The following is an 18,745-nucleotide window of genomic DNA, read 5'->3' on the forward strand; positions in this document are numbered from 1 at the left end:
TTCTGTGCACAGTATAAGAATTGCCTACAACCAGAGAACTTGAAAGAATGAGAAGTGAGATTGAACTGTGAACCAAAGAACTTTTCTTAACTTTACACATACATCATACATGTGTGCTTAGAATTAGAAGGGGGTTAATTTGGGTTAGTTAAGTTAATAGAGATAAGTTAAAGTTTGATTCTGTTTTCATGTTTAAAGATAATTAAAAACAACTTTTGTTTAAGTAACCATTTGTCGTGGTGAATATCTACTGCTGCTGGGTTTTGGGGTCCTTTGGACTCATAACATTCTTTAAATGCTCGTAAATCCTGTCCCTAAGAATCCTCTCCAATAGTTTGCCCACCACTGGCATAAGACTCACTGGTCGATAATTCCCAGGGTTCTCCCTATTACATTTTTTAAACAAAGCGATAACATTAACCATTCTCCAATCCTCCAGTACCTAGCCTGTGGCCAGGGAGGATGCAAAGATCATTGCCAATGCCCCAGCAATCTTTTCCCTTGTTTCCTGTATTAATCTTTGTGTGCATCTTGTCATGTCCCACCGACCTATTGATCCAAATGTTTTTAAGAAGACCCAGCACTTCTTCTTAGCTCTTACTTATACTGCAATACATTAGCTTGTTCTGTACTGACATCACATTGACCTACATCCCCTTCTCTGGTGAAGATCAAAGTATTCATTTAGGATCGTCCCTACCTCTGCTTCCAGGCACAATTTGCTTCCTTTGTCTTTAACCAGCCCTACCTTTACTCTAGTCATCCAAATGCTCTTCAAATATGTATAGCACACCTTAGATATTTCCTTAACCCTACTTCCCAAGGCATTCTTGTGCCCCTTCTAGCCCTGCTATATACTTTCATTGACTCCTTCTGGATCCATTCCATCAGGGGAGTCATGATCATTGGATCTATCATCTGCACAGTCTTCTGACATGACCATTTAAGACATTTCATAGCCAAGACTATTAATCGCTTCAGCACCTTTAATGTCAAAAAGTTTAAGTGTTTTAGTCCGCTTTAAGTCATCTTAATTCCTGTTATACGGAACCAGATCAGAGGTCACCTCACCTGCCAATCAACATTAAATCCACCCACGTGAGGCTGCGTCACAACTGATTTTCCTTGACATGTTAAGCCACGTGGCCACAACTGAGCTGGCGGCCCCAGCTGGCTGCAGTTTAAAGTCCACCACATGGAGAAACTCTCTTTTCCCCTTGGCATGAACCCCAGCTCCACTCCAGGTTACGAGCCGTGGGCGACGTTGGAAAAGCAATCGCAAGGTGCATGCTGGTAAAGGGTGGACTGTTGCATCTCACTCATTGTTGATAATAGTTAATTTGTGCCTTTTAGTTAATTGGCGTCGTGTGCCTGCTAGTGAGAGAGAGAGAGCCGGTGGGTATTGTCGGTTTAACCCTCGCTTTATACTCGGAAGCTGCAATTATCTGCAATTTGTTGGGAGTTACGATGAATCTGTGTCCAATGTGTATGATTTGTGTGCAGTTGCTTTATCTGTGTGTGTGAGTGCGTTCTCTGTTGTGAATTCCCCACGTTTGAATAAAAACTATTATTAGTTAATAAACCGCGTCCATGACTTGCAACTTCTTGGACTTGATCTCACCGTCACAATTCCTCCATCGGAAATTAGGAGAATAGAGGGGATCTCATTCACTGACTGGATGAGACAGATTGGATGCAGGAAGAATGTTCTGGATGTTGGTGAAATCCAGAACAAGGGGTCACAGTTGAAGGAGAAGGGGAAAGCCATTTTGAACAGAGATGAGGAGAAACATCTTCACTCAGACAGTTGTGGACTTGTGGAACTCCCTGCCAGGTGTTGAGGCAGGTTCATTCGATGTCTTCATTACTTGACTATGGCCCCTATTGGCTAAAAGGATCCAGGGGTAGGGAGAGAAAACAAGAAAAGGGGACTGAGACTGCATGATCAGCCGAGATCATATTTAAGTTAACTGTTAAATTTATCAAAACTAATTCTGGGTGCCCAATGACACCCAGTTAACCTACTGACTAATCCCTCCCCCTCTCCCTGCCCACTGTGTGCTTCTGGGGGGATGGGAGGAAACTGGTTCACCCAGAGGAAACTAGCACAGGTTACAAAGGGGAGTATGTACAAACTCCTTACAGGCAATGCGGGGGGGGGGTTTGAGCCCAGGTCACTGGCGCTGAGATAGCATTGTGCTAACTGTGATGCCAACCATGCCGCCCATGGTGGAACAGGTTTGAAGGGCTGAATGGCCTCCTCCTGCACTTACTGCTGATGAGCAGAGTTTGATAAATTAGAATAAAGATGGCTCCATCTTGCTGGCAGATTCAGCAACTTACATGCTCTTCTCCAAAGCACTCCTCCTCTCTTCCTCTGTGTCGATGGAAGAGATTGATTGGCATGGCAATCCATTTGGAGGCCGGCCCATAAGTGCATCCTGGTTGGAGAGGAGGGAGACCGGAGACTGCACCTAGGAGACACAAACCCGTGTTACTCACAGCCCTGACACAAACCAACCCCACCCATTTCAGCAGGTTACACCATTCCCATCAAGGAACTTTGGTGGGAGAAATGAAAGAATCACAGAGGGCATCTACTGCAGTGGTGGCCTCATTGGGGCCTCCTCCAAGTCAGAGAGACCGGACGCCAACTGAGAGATTGTTTAGTTCTGTTGTTCCTTCAATCTGTCTGCTGCAATAACAGGGATATCCTAATGGCCAACCATTTTCATTCCACACCCCATTTCCACACCAACACGTCTATCCATGGCTTGGTGCACTCCCAAACCAAGCTATTAGCAATGCATAATATTCCATCCGGGCAGTCCCAACCAAATGACTTAATATCAATCTCTAGTTTTCATTAACTCCTCCTTTAAGACTCTCTTTCCCCATTCCTCTGTCTCCACCCCCTTCTCTATCACTTCAGCTTTTTTCTCCTACCCTCCCACTCGTATGCACGTATGACCTCTTATCTGTTAGCATATATTCCTCCCACTGACCCTTGCTCCCTCCTCTTCTCATCCTACCTTTTTATCTGTCGGCTTTTTGTTCATTCCCTGATAAAGGGCACAAACCTGAAACGTTGGTTACCTTTTTCTTCCTGTCGATACTGAATGAACGGCTGAGTTTCCCCAACATTTTTGTGTGCCAGAGGGCAAGTAGCGAAGCTTTGAGTGACAAGTGTTCCCTTTCCCTCTTCTTTCCCAGTCACCTGAAGTGGTTGTCTTTGGGAAGCCAGGTTTGAATCTGCTTTCACTACCTCCACCCTCCCTCTTTTAGGAGTGAATTCCAGATTAACAGATGATCTATCCTCATCCCACAATACCTCATCATTATGGTCATCAAAGCACAGCAGCACGTACACTTCCTTGGAAGGCTGAGGAGACCAAGGCTTCCATCCCCATTTTGACAATATTTTACAGGTGGACAATCAAGAGTGTCTTGTCCGGCTGTACCATTCTATAGTATAGTAGCTGCAAAATATTGAACTGGAAGTCAATACAGAGGATTATCAAAATGGCCAAGAAAGTCACTGGGGTCTCCCTTTCCTCTATTGATGACATTTACCGGGAGAGTTGCTTAAATTGGGCTCAAAGATTCAGAGAAGATCCTTTCCATCCACCATACTGTTATCTTTGCCCTAACAAAAGGAGGTACAGGATTATCAAAGTTAGGACTGCCATGCTAGGAAATAGCCTCTTTCCTCAGGCTATGACGTTAATGAACAGTACCCTATTACTGAGTAAATCATCCCAAAATAGTTACATATATTTATTTTAAATAATATTGAAATGTATATATGTGTTTATTATGTACTGTGTGTCCGTGTTCCGCAATCTGGAGAAACACTTTCTCATCTGGTTACACATGTACAGTCAGATGATAATAAACTTGAGCTCACAGAAGGTAAAACCTCTCATTTATCATCTCACAACATGGCAGGAGCCTTTTGGCTCAATGGGTCTACGCTGGCTCTCAGTCCAATTCTCCAACTTCATTTCTCTCACTTGTTTCCATCAGCTCCTCTCCTCAGCCGTCTCTCCCACCACTGGCCCACAAATCTGCACCGCCCCTCTGCGTGTCTTTGGGACATACTAGGGAAAGTGAAGTACTCAGGGTGCAGGGGATTGGGGGAAGAAACTGCAGGTGAGAGACACTTCACTCACTCTGACTCACTTCGTTTCTCCCCCCACCTCCCATCCACTAGCCAAAGCAGATGCTCTAGTGTTGTTAATCTCTGAGTGTCCTGAGCTCCAGACACCCACACCAATGCAGTCATTCAATGTCAAAATGGGTTTATTCTCATCTGGAACATAGAGCATTCCAACATAGTACAGACCTTTCAGATCACAATGTTAGGCCGACCTATAACAATCTCAATGAAACACGAAAGTCTATGAGTGAACCCAGAAATGCTGGAGGAACTCAGCAGGTCTTGCAGCACCCATAGAAGGTAAAGCTATATAACTATTGTTTTGGGCCTGAGCCCTTCTTCAAGGTAAAAAGCTCCAGGTGTCTGAATTAAAAGAAAGGTCAGGGGGAGGAATACAGACCAACAGACAAAAGGTGTTAATTGGATATGGAGAGGATGCCAGGACAGAGGAAAGAGAGAATTGATGGGGGGGGGGGGGGGGGGGTTGGCTCTGTGAATGCAGAGCTGGGATAAAAGAGACAGAGGGGAAAGGAAAGAGAGAGAGACAGAGCTAGAGGAAAGACGACATAGGGAAAAACAGGGTGCCACTAACGGAAACCAGGGAAATCAATGTTGATGCCATCCAGTTGAAGCAACACTTCATTTGAGAACCTGTGGGGGACGCTTACTGCATCCGGTGCTCCTATTGTGGTCTCCTCTACATTGGAGAGACTGGGCGCGGACTGGAAGATCATTTTGTTGAGCACCCCAGCTTCTGTCCACCGCAATATCGGGGATCTGCCATTGGCTACCCATTTCAATTTCCTGCCCCATTTCCTTGCCGACATGTTTGTCCATGGCCTTATGCACTGCCAGACTCCTCTTTGAGGAGACTGTTGGATAGGTACATGGAAATGAAAAAAATGGAGGGTTGTGCAGTAGGAAAATTCTAGGCAGTTATTAGTAGGTGATCATTTAGTACAATACTGTGGGCTGAAGGGCCTGTACTGTGGTGTACATTTCTGTGTTCTACATTCCCTGTAACATTTGAGACGACATGTTGGTGAATGCATCATTGTACTACTAGGTGCAATATCCTGGGACCCGGAATAAACTCTGGAACACTAGAAGGTCTGGGAGGTCCGTATGGACACTATGCCTGGAGAACTCAAACGAATCCCACATCATTCAGCAACCGAGCAGCTTCCAGGATTTATCATCTTGCTCCAGTGCTCAGCAACAGACCGTAAAGCAGATGTGGATTGTGAAGAAAAATCAACAAGGCAGAGCTTAGCTTCACCACAGCGGGTGGAGAGCAGAGACTGGGGACAGCGGAACATATAAAGATGAGCAGCCCAGAGAACATTGACTACCAAGCCTCATGACCTCAGCAGCATTGGCAGGAAATGACAGCTCAGTGTAAAGGCTACAGAAAGGGGAGTGCCTCCACTTCATTCCTGAGGAGCTGGGATCCCAAGTGGCTTCAGTTAAGCCTGCAGACTTTGCATGGAGGTCACAAGCCAACTCCATGACTGAATTTTCATTGTTTATCATCCCTGTGCTTTGCTAAATTTAAATCACTGTGCTTTTTCTCATTAAAGGGTCAGCTTGAATGATTTGACATTTCAAGAAAAGGGCAACAGAACTGCTTGAATTCATTTTAATGAAGGTCAACATGCTAGTTATCCCTGGGTTGTGTCGACAAACCCTTTTCCTCATTTCTAGGACTGGACAGCAGGTCACAAGCCGGTGCTAGATCTCTCTATCAAAATTTAAGATTCTTTTATTATCATGTAATAAAACAGAAAATGTAATATTACACCAAACTTCCTTTAGTCTGTCCCAAAGAGTTGCCATTACTGTTGTCTGACACCCTTTAGAGTAAGAGAAGTATGTGAGAGTCCCTTCAGAGACGCTGTGTTTGTGGATTTACCTCCAGTCCTCCCATAGCCTCAACAGCTGCACAGATCCCTGTTCAATCGATCAGCAACATGAGCTCCAGATCCAAACCTCTGATACAATCAGGAAGCCTTCAGCACCTGAAGCCCTTCGGGAGACCTTCTTGCATTCAGCACCCTCTCAAATTCCGGCTCCAAAATCTGGTTCCCATGAGCTAGTCTCTAGCAGCCCACAGCCTGATTGGGTCCTTTCACCACAAGTCGCCAGCAGCCCACAATGGGAGTGGATCCTTCAGCGCTGAGCACCTCACCGGTCCACTGCCGTGATCACCTTCCCTTAGGATCGACTCCTCTGCTCCTCCTTCTCATTGGGGTGTGTTTCTCCCAGTTTCTGATGCCCTGCTGCGCTGCTCTGCTGCTCCCCCCAGAGTCTGCAACCCCTCAAGGCGCTGCCAGCACAGGCACCACTATCTTAGGCACAGACCTCATGGTTGCAGGCTTTTAAGTAAAACACCATCGGCTCCTTTAACAGGCTGTTTAAAGTCTGTTCAGAGCTTATAGCTGGGCAGTTGGACTCTGCTGAGCAGTGGTGAGTCTGCTCCTCACACTCCCCAGGTCTGCATCAGTTGCAGTGCGGCTGTTACAGCAGTTCCGGCAGCAATGCAATTTCTTTTTTCATCCCAGGTTAAAATGTACAAAACATCAAAATCTACAGCACGGTTCAGGCCCTTTGGCCAACAATATTATGCCTGATCTAACAACAGCTTAGAATTTCCCTACTGTATCATCCTCCATTTTTCACAGTTCCAAAGACCCACGTAATAGGTACCTGCCTCCAACACCATTGCTGGCAAAACATTCCCTGCACTCACCACTCACTATGTGAAAAACATATATCTCACATCTCCTATGTGCTTACTGCCGAGCTCCTTAAATCTATGCCCCTTCAAGTTAGCCATTTCAGACCCGGGATAAAGCCTCTGGCCATTCACATGATCAGCACTTCTAATGATCTTGTACATCTCCATCAGGTCACCCCTCATCCTCTTGCTGCTCCAAGAAGGGAAGACCAAGTTCACTCAACTTATCTTCATAAGGCCTGCTCTCCATATCAGGCAGAATCCTTGTAAATCTCTTCTGCATCCTCTCTATAGCACCCACATCTTTCCTGTATGAGGTGACCAGAACTGAACACAGTTTTCCAAGTGGGCTCAAATTAAGATCTTATATAACTGCAACATTACCTCACAGCTCTTGATCCCACAGTTAATGAAGGACGACACACCTTATCAACAGCACTATTAATCTGTACGGCAGCTTTGAATGGACGTGGAGCCCAGATCTCTCAATTCGTCCTCACTGCTCAAAGTCCTCTCATTAACTGTATTCTGCCTTCAAATTTGACCTAGCAAAATTAACCACTTCACACTTTTCTGGGTTAAATTCAAGCTGCCAGTTCTCAACCCAGCTTTGCATCACATCCATGTCCCTCTGCAACCTCTGGCAACCCTCCAGACTATCCACAACACCACCTACCTTCATATCATCTGCAAACTTAATAATTCACTCTTTCACTTCCTGATCTGGGTCATTTAAACTGCAATTAGAATTATTTTACTGTCATACACATTGTACAATGTACAGATGCACAGAAATTCTGACTTGCTTAATGGATAGTTTAATGGAAAAAAAAGTACACATTTAATTAAATTAGAAAAAGATAATAAATACAAAAGATAAATATTCACAGTCACCAACATGTTGGAACATGATGCCAAAGTGGATTAAATCTCCTCTTCCTTACATTATCCATATCCATATATTAGGTGAGGCGGACTGTGTTATGCTTGGAGAGATACAGTGCAGAAACAGATCCTTTGCACCAATCGGACAATCTCACCACTTTCCCATCAAACTTCTCCACCACCTTGGCCTCATATTTTAGCCCTTGCCCACACATTGGGGGGGGGGGGGCGCACAATTTTCAACAGCTGATTAACTCGCCAACCTGTTTGTGGGAGAAAATAACAGCACTCGGAGGGGGAATCCCACGCGATCACAGGAGAACATGCAAACTCCATGCAGACAGTGACAGAGGTCAGGATCGAACCTGGACCTCTGGTGCTCTGAGGCACCACTGTAGTGGATCTTGGGGAGTAGGCAATACCCGATTTCAACAGATGTGCACTGATACTGAAGGGTCAGCTAAGACTTTATCACTCAAGTTTCTGGAGTGGAATTTGAACCTGCAATTTTCTGACCCAGATGTAAGTGGTGGAGTGCACAAAAGTGTTGAAGAAACTCAGCAGGTCATGTAGCAACCACAAGAAGGAAAGGGTAGACCAATGTATCGGGCCTGAGTCCTTCATCAAGGTACAAGCTAAAAGCAGGGAGGTACTGAATAAAAAGGGATGGGGAGGACGAGGCAGTGGGAGGTGCACAAGCAAACCTCAGCCTCCCTTCCTGGAGTTCTGTTCCTGGTGACATTGAGAGCGAGATTGTTCTCATATTACCCAATCAGGACCTCAATCACCCTCCTGTGTTCTGATCTACCGATTAGCCAACAGTTGAGAAGGTTTAAGAGTGTGAAATCACGCCCCAACAGGTTCAAAGATATTTTCTTTCCCATAGCCATTTGGCCCCCTGAATGAACCACCACATTCCCTCACACCACCCTTTCTGTGTACTATTCAATGTTAAACAGAAAAATCAGAAGACTCTGGTGTTGTGGTGCAATGTACAAAAGTACTGGAGAAATTTAACAGGTCACGCAGCATCCACAGAAAGTAAATGGTGATCAAGATTTTGGGCCTGAGCCCTTCGAGAAAAATGCAGGCAGGTGGGTGGGGAAGGAGAGAAGGGAGGAAGGGGCAGGTCAAGGAGTACAGGCAAACAGGTAAGTGATCAGAGGTGGATATAGACAAGTAAATTCTACTAACAACATTTACTGGGACCATTGCTAAAATAGGGCTCAAAGAATTCTAGTTGATGAACAAGGTTAGTCAGTTAATTAGTCACATGGGTGTGTTTGGGCAGCACGGACTCATGCTGTATCTCCAAATTTAAAAATTAAATTAAAAAGACCCTTTCCATCCAGCACACAGCATCTTTGACCCACTACCATCAAGGAGAAGGTATAGGAGCATCAAAATTAGGTTTGCCAGGCTGGTAAAACTGTTTCTTCCAGCAGGCTGTGAGAATGACCATCCCAAAATATTCATTCATATTTAAGTTATTTCTCTCCATCTATAAGTGATTATTGTGTGTATGTTGTGATCTGAAGAAGCACTGTTTTGTTGGGTTGTATATGTACAATCGGATGATAATGACCTTGAACTTCAACTATCTCCAGGACACTGAAAGGGCTCACCACATCTTGAGCTTCACTGCCTTTTTGGATGATCCCCAGGTCAACGTTCTTGCTCTGCCAATGGGTGCTCTCTGCACCCTTCCCTTCCTTGGACTTGCTCTCCAGGTCCTTGACCCGCCTGCTGACGTCACCGCTGGTCAGCGTACACCCCGGGCTGGTGAGCCACTTCTTTAGCGTGCTGAATGGGCGTTGGGACCCGGCCGAACTGGTGGAGGATTGCGGCTGAACAGAGGCGACCGAGGTGGAGATGCTCCTGAGGCTGCCTGTCACCGAGTACGACTCTGGAAGGTAAGAGGCAGGCGGGTTCAGTGTTCAGCTGGCTCATTCTGAACTGCTCCATGAAGATCACTTCGAATATTTATCACCTGTTTTATTTTCAATCCCCCACTTGGAATATTGTGTTCAGTTCTGGTCAACTCACTGCAGGAAGGATGTGGATGCTACAGAGAGGATGCAGAGATTTGCAAGGTTGCTGCCCGAATTGGAGAGCATGCCTTAGTTTAAGTGAACTTGGTCTTTTCTCCTTGGAACAACAGAGGATGGAGGAATGACCTGATAAAAGTGCATAAGATGACGCAAGGCTTTAATTGGCTAACACGAGGACGCATAATTTTAAGGTGCTTGGGAGTAAGTACATGGGGAGGTAGGAGGAAAATCTTTCACATAGAGAGTGGGGCTGTGCATGGAACGGCAACAGCAGGTACAATAGGATCTTTTAAGAGCCTTAAGACGGGAACATGGAACTGAGAAAAATGGAGGGTTATGCAGTCAGGAAATTCTAGACCGTTGTTAGAGCAAATTATTAGGTCAGCACAAAACTGTGGGCTGAAGGGCCTGTACTGTGCTGGAGATTTCTATGCTCAATGTTCTAATATCATGGAGGCTTGGAAGAGGAGTAGAATTCACTTCTATCCGCACCAATGGAATCAAGGTGGAGATAGTCAACAGCTTTAAGTTCCAAGGTATGAACATCTCTAGTGACCAGTCCTGGTCCACCCACATTGAGTGTACACCAACACTCCATGTCCGCAGGAGCCTGAGGAATTTTGATATGTTCTCAGCGCCCCACAATAATTTCTACAGATGTTCCATCCAGAGTATCCTGTAAGGTTGGTCACTGTGTGAGACAGGAACTTCTCTGTCCAAGACAGCAAGAAACTGGAGAGGGTTGTGGACATAGCTCAAATCATCACACACTCCCTCCCCTCCGTCGACTCTGTCTTTAGTTCATCACTCTCTCTCCTCTCCATTGATTCCATCGTAGCCACTTCCCTCATTGCACCTCCTCCCCTCCATCGACTCTGCCTGCACCTCATTAAATCCCTTCCCCTCCAATGACTCCGTCTACCACTCATCATACCTCCATTGACTCCATCAAAACCTCATCACATTCCCTCCCCTCTATTGACCATCTACTCTTCCCACCAACCGAGGAGAGTAGCCACTGTAAGAAAAGACCCATCCCACCCCATTGACAGCCTCTTCTGTTCCCTCCCATCAGGCTGATGGTGCTTGTTTTAAAACAATCAAGGATAGGTTAATTTTCCTGGACTGCATGCTGATCAAAAATTTTCACTGCATTTTGGTACATGTGGTGATAAACAATCTGATTCAGCTAATTGTAGGTAGCTATCTTTTATCCAATTTATTCAGGACATTTTATTTATTTTTGGAAAGTTTGGAGAGGTTGGGGAAATCTGAAGTTGGCAGGGTAATCAGACAGCTCTTCCACGGGGCCAGGAGAGACTGAAAGTGTGAAATGCACTTTCCAGCCAGTCAGTGTTGAGAAAAGAGGTGGGAATCCCAGTCAATTCCCACCTCTTTCCACCTCTGCCCCTGGGCCCAAGGAAGTGCACCCAGCCATGTTGTTTGCATCTGTACCTGAAATTTGACCAAAATCACATCCCAGTCCAGTCAGTGACCATTCCATCCAATGTACAGTCCAGTCAGTGACCATTCCATCCAATGTACCCGAACCAGCTAGTTGAAAGACCGTTCCCAAACAGAGCTCACATCACTCTCTCCACCACTGCTAAATCACCTCCCAAGTTTATTCAGAAACAAAAATATCTGCTTCCCAAACCACAGACAAGTGAGAGAGGAAAAAAGAAAAATGACCAAGCAGAGAGGAAAAAAGTGTGATTCACTTCATATTGGCAGCTGAACAAATGATCAGATTTTATTTGGTCAATTGACTCCAAAACTAGAGCTCACAGCTGCCTGCGCTCTTAAGAGATTGCTCTCAAATCCTAATCGCTTTTTGGAACACATCAAAGCGGCCTGGTGAGGATCCCAGCAGCGTCCCACAGAAACTGGCAGCATTCAGTCAGACATTTTTATCAAAAAATTGCTTGTAAGGCACAGTGACCAGAAAATGGACAAAATAGTTGTGAATTCTGGCTTCAATTGAAAGCTTGAAGGGTTGTAATGATCTCAGTTCACTCTACAAGCATATACCATACACACACATACACACACACACACACACACACACACACACACACAATCACAGACATACATCACATACACAATCACAGACAGACATACACCACATACACACACCCCATACACAATCACAGATAGACATACACCACATACACACACACACCACATATACACACACTACATACACAATCACAGGCATACACCACATAAACACACACCACATACATGATCAGAGAGAGACATACACCACATACACCATATACACAATCACAGACACATAGATATCACCACATACACAATCACAGACATACACCACATATACACACACCACGTACACAATCAGACATACACCACATACACACACCACACAATCACAGACATATACTACACATACACACAATCACAGACACATAGGCATGCACTACACATACAATCACAGACACAGACATACACCACATACACACACACCACATACATAATCACATACACATATATATCCACCACATACACAATCACAGACAGACATACACTACATGCACACGATCACAGACACATAGGCATGCACTACACATACAATCAGACACATACATACACCACACAGAAACATAGACATGTACTACATATACTCAGACACATAGACATACACCACACACAGGAACAATCACAGACACACATATACTATCACAGACAGATAGACATCCACCCCACATACTCACACACACATACACGTCACCACATACACAATCACATACATATAGGCATTCACCACACACACGCCTTGCAAGGTTCAAGTCACTCACCTTGTACTCTGCAACAACACCCACACTTCGCCAGGACTTTTCGGAAAAAGTATTGGCACGCACAGCCCGACCGCTGATGCCCGCTCTTCATGCCGCCTGGATGGGGTTCATGCCAGCCTTCGATGAGGACTGAGGTCCACGGGAGGCAGTCAGGGCGTGTGCACCGATAGACATGAGAGCAAACCGCTCATTCCAGTGCACACTCAGCGCATGAAGCAACGTTGTGCTTCTCTTGGTGGTGAGAGTAGGTGGAGACTGCATTCGCTCTCCCTCTCCCCTCTCTCTGTCTCCCTCTCCCCTCTCTCTGTCTCCCTCTCCCTCAATCTGTGACGCTTCAAGCGATCAAGGACCACCCCCTCCGTCTGCTCTCTGCAGCACTGGCTGCAGATTCGGAGGCCTTGCGAGGGGTGGAGAGAACACAAGCTTTCTGCGCAGCCGGGCAGAAGTCCAGAGTAACCCTCCTCAGCCATTCCTGGGGATTGAGCAGACACTTGTCCCCGACAAAACTCCGCACCACGACTGCGAGGAGAAGTTCCAAGGGTCTGTCTCGGAGCTAGAAGCAAATCAGTGTCCGAGGAACAGAGTTCACAGGCAGAGAGTGTGTCAAACAGTTGGGTGGGTGGGGAATGGTTTCTCTCCACCTCGAGAAGGCCCTGTCAACCTTCTGCATTTCAGCCCACTAAGAACACCGGCGCACGGAGACCCAAGGTGGCACAATTCTCTTTCCATGCCAGTGACTCGTTGTGATGAAACATTCCAGCAGAGGCCCTTCAGCCCACCTTGTGGTGCCGACCACTGTAAACCCTACTCCGCAGCACTCGAACTCTTCCCTCCCTCACACACACTAACTCTCTGTACTGCCCCACCTTAGGAAGGGGGGCAAGGGTCCACAGAGTTGTAGAGTGGGGGAGGTTCCATAAAAAGGTGTGGAGGGAGATGTCAGCAGGAGATTCCATAAAAAGGTGTAGAGGGAGGTGTCCACAAAACGTAGGGGAGGAGTCCGCAGGAGGGGAGGGGAAAGAGTCCACAGAAAGTTGTAGAGAGGGGGAGGTTCTGCAGAAAGTTGTAGAGTGAGGGAGGTATCCACAGGAAAGATAACAGAACCATGGAGAGGAGGAAGAGTCCACAGGAAGGTCCATAGAAACTTGGGGAAGGGGGGAAGTGTCCACAGGAGGAGGGGAAGGTTCTATAGAACGTTGGAAAATGGGGAACATTGACAAGTGGTGGGGAGGGTCCTCACTACACCTGGAGCAGGACCCTCTGGTGTGGTGATGCCTTAGCTTTCCAGAAGCATCCCTCAACTCCAGAGAGAGAGAAAGGGAGCCCGATGAATGACCCCTCCACCCCCCGCACGCCATAACCTTATCCCCCCATCCCCAACACCCAGAAATGCCTGCCCTATGGCTGGGAAGAGACCAGAGGCCCTTCCCCCACCCTGAAGAAACCCCAGTCCCTGGGCCCAAAGTCTCACAGAGGGGATAGAGAGTTACAACACCCCTCCCAGGTCAAGGAGACATGGCGAGGCTGATAGGGTCCTCACGATGTCTATTGTCGTACATCTTGGATGGTGCACCAGAATTCTTACTTGGTGCAGGGAAATTCTTACCACCATCCCCAACTAAACTGATAGCCATGAGATCGAGCTTGCAGGGTACACACATGAACCAAATTCTGACTTTGGGCACTGGAATAGGTTATTTGTAAAATAAGCAACTACAATATTACATATTAAATTAAATTAATAAGTGATAATGAACACAAAGGATAGAACAGAGAAATTGACAGCATAGTATAGGCCCTTCAGCCCACAGAGTTGTGCTAACTTAATAACCTATTCTTACACTAGAATTTCCCTCCTACATAACTCTCCATTTTTCTGAGTTCCACATGTATATCCAGTAGTCTCTTATATGATCCCATTCTCTCTGCCTCCACCACTGTTGGCGGCCGCACATTTAATGCACCCACCACTCTCCGACACTCTGCCTCTTACATTCCCCCCAACCCTGTACTCATTCCCAAACACCTTAAATCTATGCCCCTCAAGTTAGCCACTTCAGCCCTGGGAAAAAGCTTCTGGCCATTATCTTATACACCACTATCAAGTCACCCCTCAACCTCCAACGCTCCATGGAAAAAAGATCAAGTTCACTCAACCTATCCACATAAAGTATACTCTCCAATCCAGACAACATCTCCTCTGCTCCCTTTCTACAGTATCCCCAACTCCTCCATGAATCAGCCATCAGCCCTAGCTCTTTAAATTCATTGATATAAAAGTGCAGACAGATTTTTGGTGCTCGCAGAATAATCATTGCGTGATTTGGTAGCCAGACTGGAAGTCAATTTTTACTTGGAGACATGGAACTTTTATTTGTTATGAGCTAAAGGAGACACATAGGAGAGACTGCAGAGGCAGGAATCTGGAGCAAACTCATTGGGTTGAGCCGCATTCGTGGTAGAAAATGAATGGTCACTGTTTCAGACCAGGAGGTTTCAAAAAGATTTTTCTCCCCAATTCACCACTTTGTTCCCAGTGAACTCTCCCTCTATCAATCTCTCCACTTCTCCCACCTTCTGTCAATGCCCTCTCACCTCAGCTCCTTTCCCCTGTTTTCACTCCCTGTTCATGCTGTTGAATTGCGACTGTACTGCTAGATTCAGTTCAAACAGAAGCATCAAGTTTGAGGATGAGTTGGCCTCATCATTAACATTGACAAGTCTGCTTACAGGTAGGAGGTTAGGCAGTTCATAAAATGGTGTGAGAACAACAACCTGAGTCTCAACATGTACAAGACAAAGGAGATGCTTTCTGGATTTTAGTAGGTCAAAGGTCAACCAACCTCCTTTACTCATCAATGGTTCTGTCCTGAAGAGCAGAAAGTTCTTTAGTGTGCATGCAAAGAACAAATAATCCTGGATACTCAACACCTTCTTGTTAATCAGGAAGGAACAGCAGCACCTACTCTTCCTCAGAATTGAGGAAGCAAGATTACCAGGCCCCATCTTGACAACATTATTGCAAGATACAGACCTGCAAAGCATCAGACTGGAAATCAATGCAGAGGTTCATCAAAATGGCCAAAAGGTTCACTGGTTTCTCCCTTTCCTCTGTTTTTGACATTTACCAGATGCATTGTTTAATAAATAAATAAAAATACCCTCCCACCTGTATCCACTTGTGTCCTCTTACCTTTTAGCTTGTGCACAGGCTGACTGTTGGATAGGGTAGGAGGGTAGAAGAGGAAAAGGGCTAAGAGGTACTTCTCTGAATGGAGAGGTAAGAGGTGGGGTGATGGAGGAAAGGAAACAGAGAGATAAGGAAAACCGGAGAAGTTGATGTTGATGCCATCTGGTTGGAGACTGTTCCTCCAATCCACAGGTGGTCTCACTTTGGCACTGCACGAGGCCACGGTAGACATGTCAGTGTAGGGAATGGTGTGTGGAATTAAAATGGTTGTCCCATTGGGATGTCCCTGTTATTGCAGCTAATGGAGCAAAGATGCTTGATGAAACAATCTCCCAGTTTGCATCCATTCTCTCTGATGTGGAGGAGGTCACATTGGGTACATTGGATGCAGTAAATGACCCCTTCAGATTCACAAATGATGCTTCATTTGGAAGGACTGTTTGGGGCCCCAAATGGTGGTGATGGTGGAGTTGTAGGTGCAAGTGTAAAATTTCTATTCATTTTTACTTAGGCCCCCGTCTGCTTTCATCTCATACCTTGCTGAAGGGCTCAGGCATGGAACATTGGTAACCCTTTACTTCCTATGGACACTGCATGACCTGCTAAGCTTCTCCAGCAATTTAGTTGAATGTTGCACTACAACCCCAGTATCTGCAGACATTCCTGTTTTACTGGAAATGTTAAAGCTGTGTTGTTAAGGTTCAGTGATATTCACTCAGATCAATCTTCCACGGGAACCTTCTTCCACATGATTTCTCATTAGCACAGTGACCATAAGTTTAATATTAATTTGTGATTTTGAACTTTAACCCAAGATTAACTGCCACCAGTTCAGTCATTTCTTTCTGCCTCTTGTTAATTATATACATAAGTGAACAAAGCATTGTAAGCTTGCTGAGTTGGTTGCTTTGATAAACGTACACCAGCCATGGAACTGAGGCACACTCAGATCAACCACCAAGACAAGCCAAGCCAAAGAAGAAGCATTTGTCACTCAATATTCCTTCAACTGAAGGAAGTGTATCTCTTTCCCCTTCAAGGTATCCCCTTTGATCATTTATGGGGCCCAGTGCATGAATTCACACACAGTCCCCTTCCTGTGCTTTTTCATATACACACTGTGGTGCACTGTTAGCCAGATAAAGATAAAGACTGTACAACAGGCTTTAATCCACAAAGACCTCCACAGAGCCAGGCTGGCTGTGGCTGCAGCAACTCTGAGTGAGGCCACGGGAGGCCGGCGCAGGCTTATATCCCGGAGGGTGATTGATACCCAACTGGGTGGGGCTTGATCCATTCAAGCCGACTGATTGACAACCGGCCAGGTGTTGTCCTGTCCCCTTACACTCCTACAGGTACAGAGGTTACCCTCTGCAGTAGGCCGGTGGTGTACCACCACACACACTGCTGACTGTTCAGCAAATGAGATAATGTGCAACCCTTTCCCACTCCCCCTTCCAGGTCTGAACCTCCCGGAGCATTGCTGTGATGAACCTCTTGAACACTTGTCTACATGTAATTTCATACAGCTCATTTCAGCTGCTCACACCCTGAGCTCTGCAACTCCCTCCCTACACCTCCCCACCTGCCTCTCCTCCTCCAGCTGCCCACACCCTGAGCTCTGGAATTCCATCCCTACTCCTCCCCACCTGCCTCTCCTCCACCAGCTGCGCAGACCCTGAGCTCTGCAACTCCCTCCCTACACCTCCCCACCTTCTCCAGCTGCCCACACCATGAGCTCTGCAACTCCCTCCCTACACCTCCCCACCTGCTTCCCCTCCTCCAGCTGCCCACACCCTTAGCTCTGAAATTCCCTCCCTACTCCTCCCCACCTGCCTCTCCTCCACCATCTGCGCAGACCCTGAGCTCTGCAACTCCCTCCCTACACCTCCCCACCTCCTCCAGCTGCCCACACCCTCAGCTCTGCAACTCCCTCCCTACACCTCCCCACCTGCTTCTCCTCCACCAGCTGCCCACACCCTGAGCTCTGCAACTCCCTCCCTACACCTCCCTACCTATCTCTCCTCCACCAGCTGCACAGACCCTGAGCTCTGGTGTGAAAGGGCAGGGACTATATTTGACAGATTGAGTAAAATGAATTGTTCACCAAATAACAGAACAGACCTTCCCTTCTTCCTTTGGGACCATCATTGGGAAGTGAAAAATACTAACAAGATTAAATATGCATATCTTAAAATCAAGGAATTTTGTTTTCAAGATTATTTTTTCACATTGTAACAAAGAGAGAAAAGGATTCTTCTGTGAGCAGTCGAACAGGTTATCTCTAACAGCCATTCAGCCATGTAGAGAACTCTTTTTGTTAAACAGAGAGTAGGATTACAATGAAAAGGAAAATCAATGAACACCAAGCAGGGCAGCATGAGAGCACCACGTTGAGTTCATTCAGCAGCCTCATGGCTGCAGGTAAGAAACTGTCTGTAAGCCGGCTGGTGTGCAATTTCACATCCTTGAGCCGACGGGAGCAGGGAGAAGAAAGAGGTGTGCCTTGGGTGTGATGGGTCCTTCATTATGTTGGCTGGCTTTCCTGGGCAGGAGGAGAAATAGGTGAAGTTTGTGGAGGGGAGGGAGGTTTCTATGATGTTCTGAGCTGTACACACTACCTTCTGTAATGTCTCCTGATCTTGAGCAGAACATCTCCTATCCCCCACTGTGATGTATTTTGATTTCAAATTCAGATTTATTCTTATGTGACATACATACACGACATCACATACGACCCTGAGATTCTTTTTCCTGCACATGAGGAGGAATTAACACTTATTGGTAGAGCAAAAACAACTGTACAGAATGCCCTCATGTAAACAAATAAAAAATGTACAAAAAGACTGTGCAATTCACAGAGAAAAAAATCAATAAAGTGCACAAATAAGAGTCTTTAAATGA

At 46.1% G+C, this 18,745-nt stretch overlaps 1 protein-coding gene across 1 annotated transcript in view; it reads right to left on the reverse strand.

The window, feature by feature from the left end:
- The window catches only part of LOC138761735 (rho guanine nucleotide exchange factor 25-like), a 57,090-nt gene extending 43,602 nt beyond the window's left edge, over positions 1 to 13,488 (reverse strand). The window contains exons 1-3 of the mRNA XM_069934389.1: positions 12,652 to 13,488; positions 9,407 to 9,687; positions 2,344 to 2,474 (exon numbers count right to left, since the gene is read on the reverse strand). Of these exons, the coding sequence (XP_069790490.1) occupies positions 2,344 to 2,474; positions 9,407 to 9,687; positions 12,652 to 12,742 (503 nt within the window). The 5' untranslated portion in view covers positions 12,743 to 13,488. The remainder of the gene's footprint in view (positions 1 to 2,343; positions 2,475 to 9,406; positions 9,688 to 12,651) is intronic.
- Between the last annotated feature and the right edge of the window lie 5,257 nt (positions 13,489 to 18,745).

This window comes from Narcine bancroftii, chromosome 4, assembly GCF_036971445.1.
Source record: "Narcine bancroftii isolate sNarBan1 chromosome 4, sNarBan1.hap1, whole genome shotgun sequence".
Lineage (NCBI taxonomy): Eukaryota > Metazoa > Chordata > Chondrichthyes > Torpediniformes > Narcinidae > Narcine > Narcine bancroftii.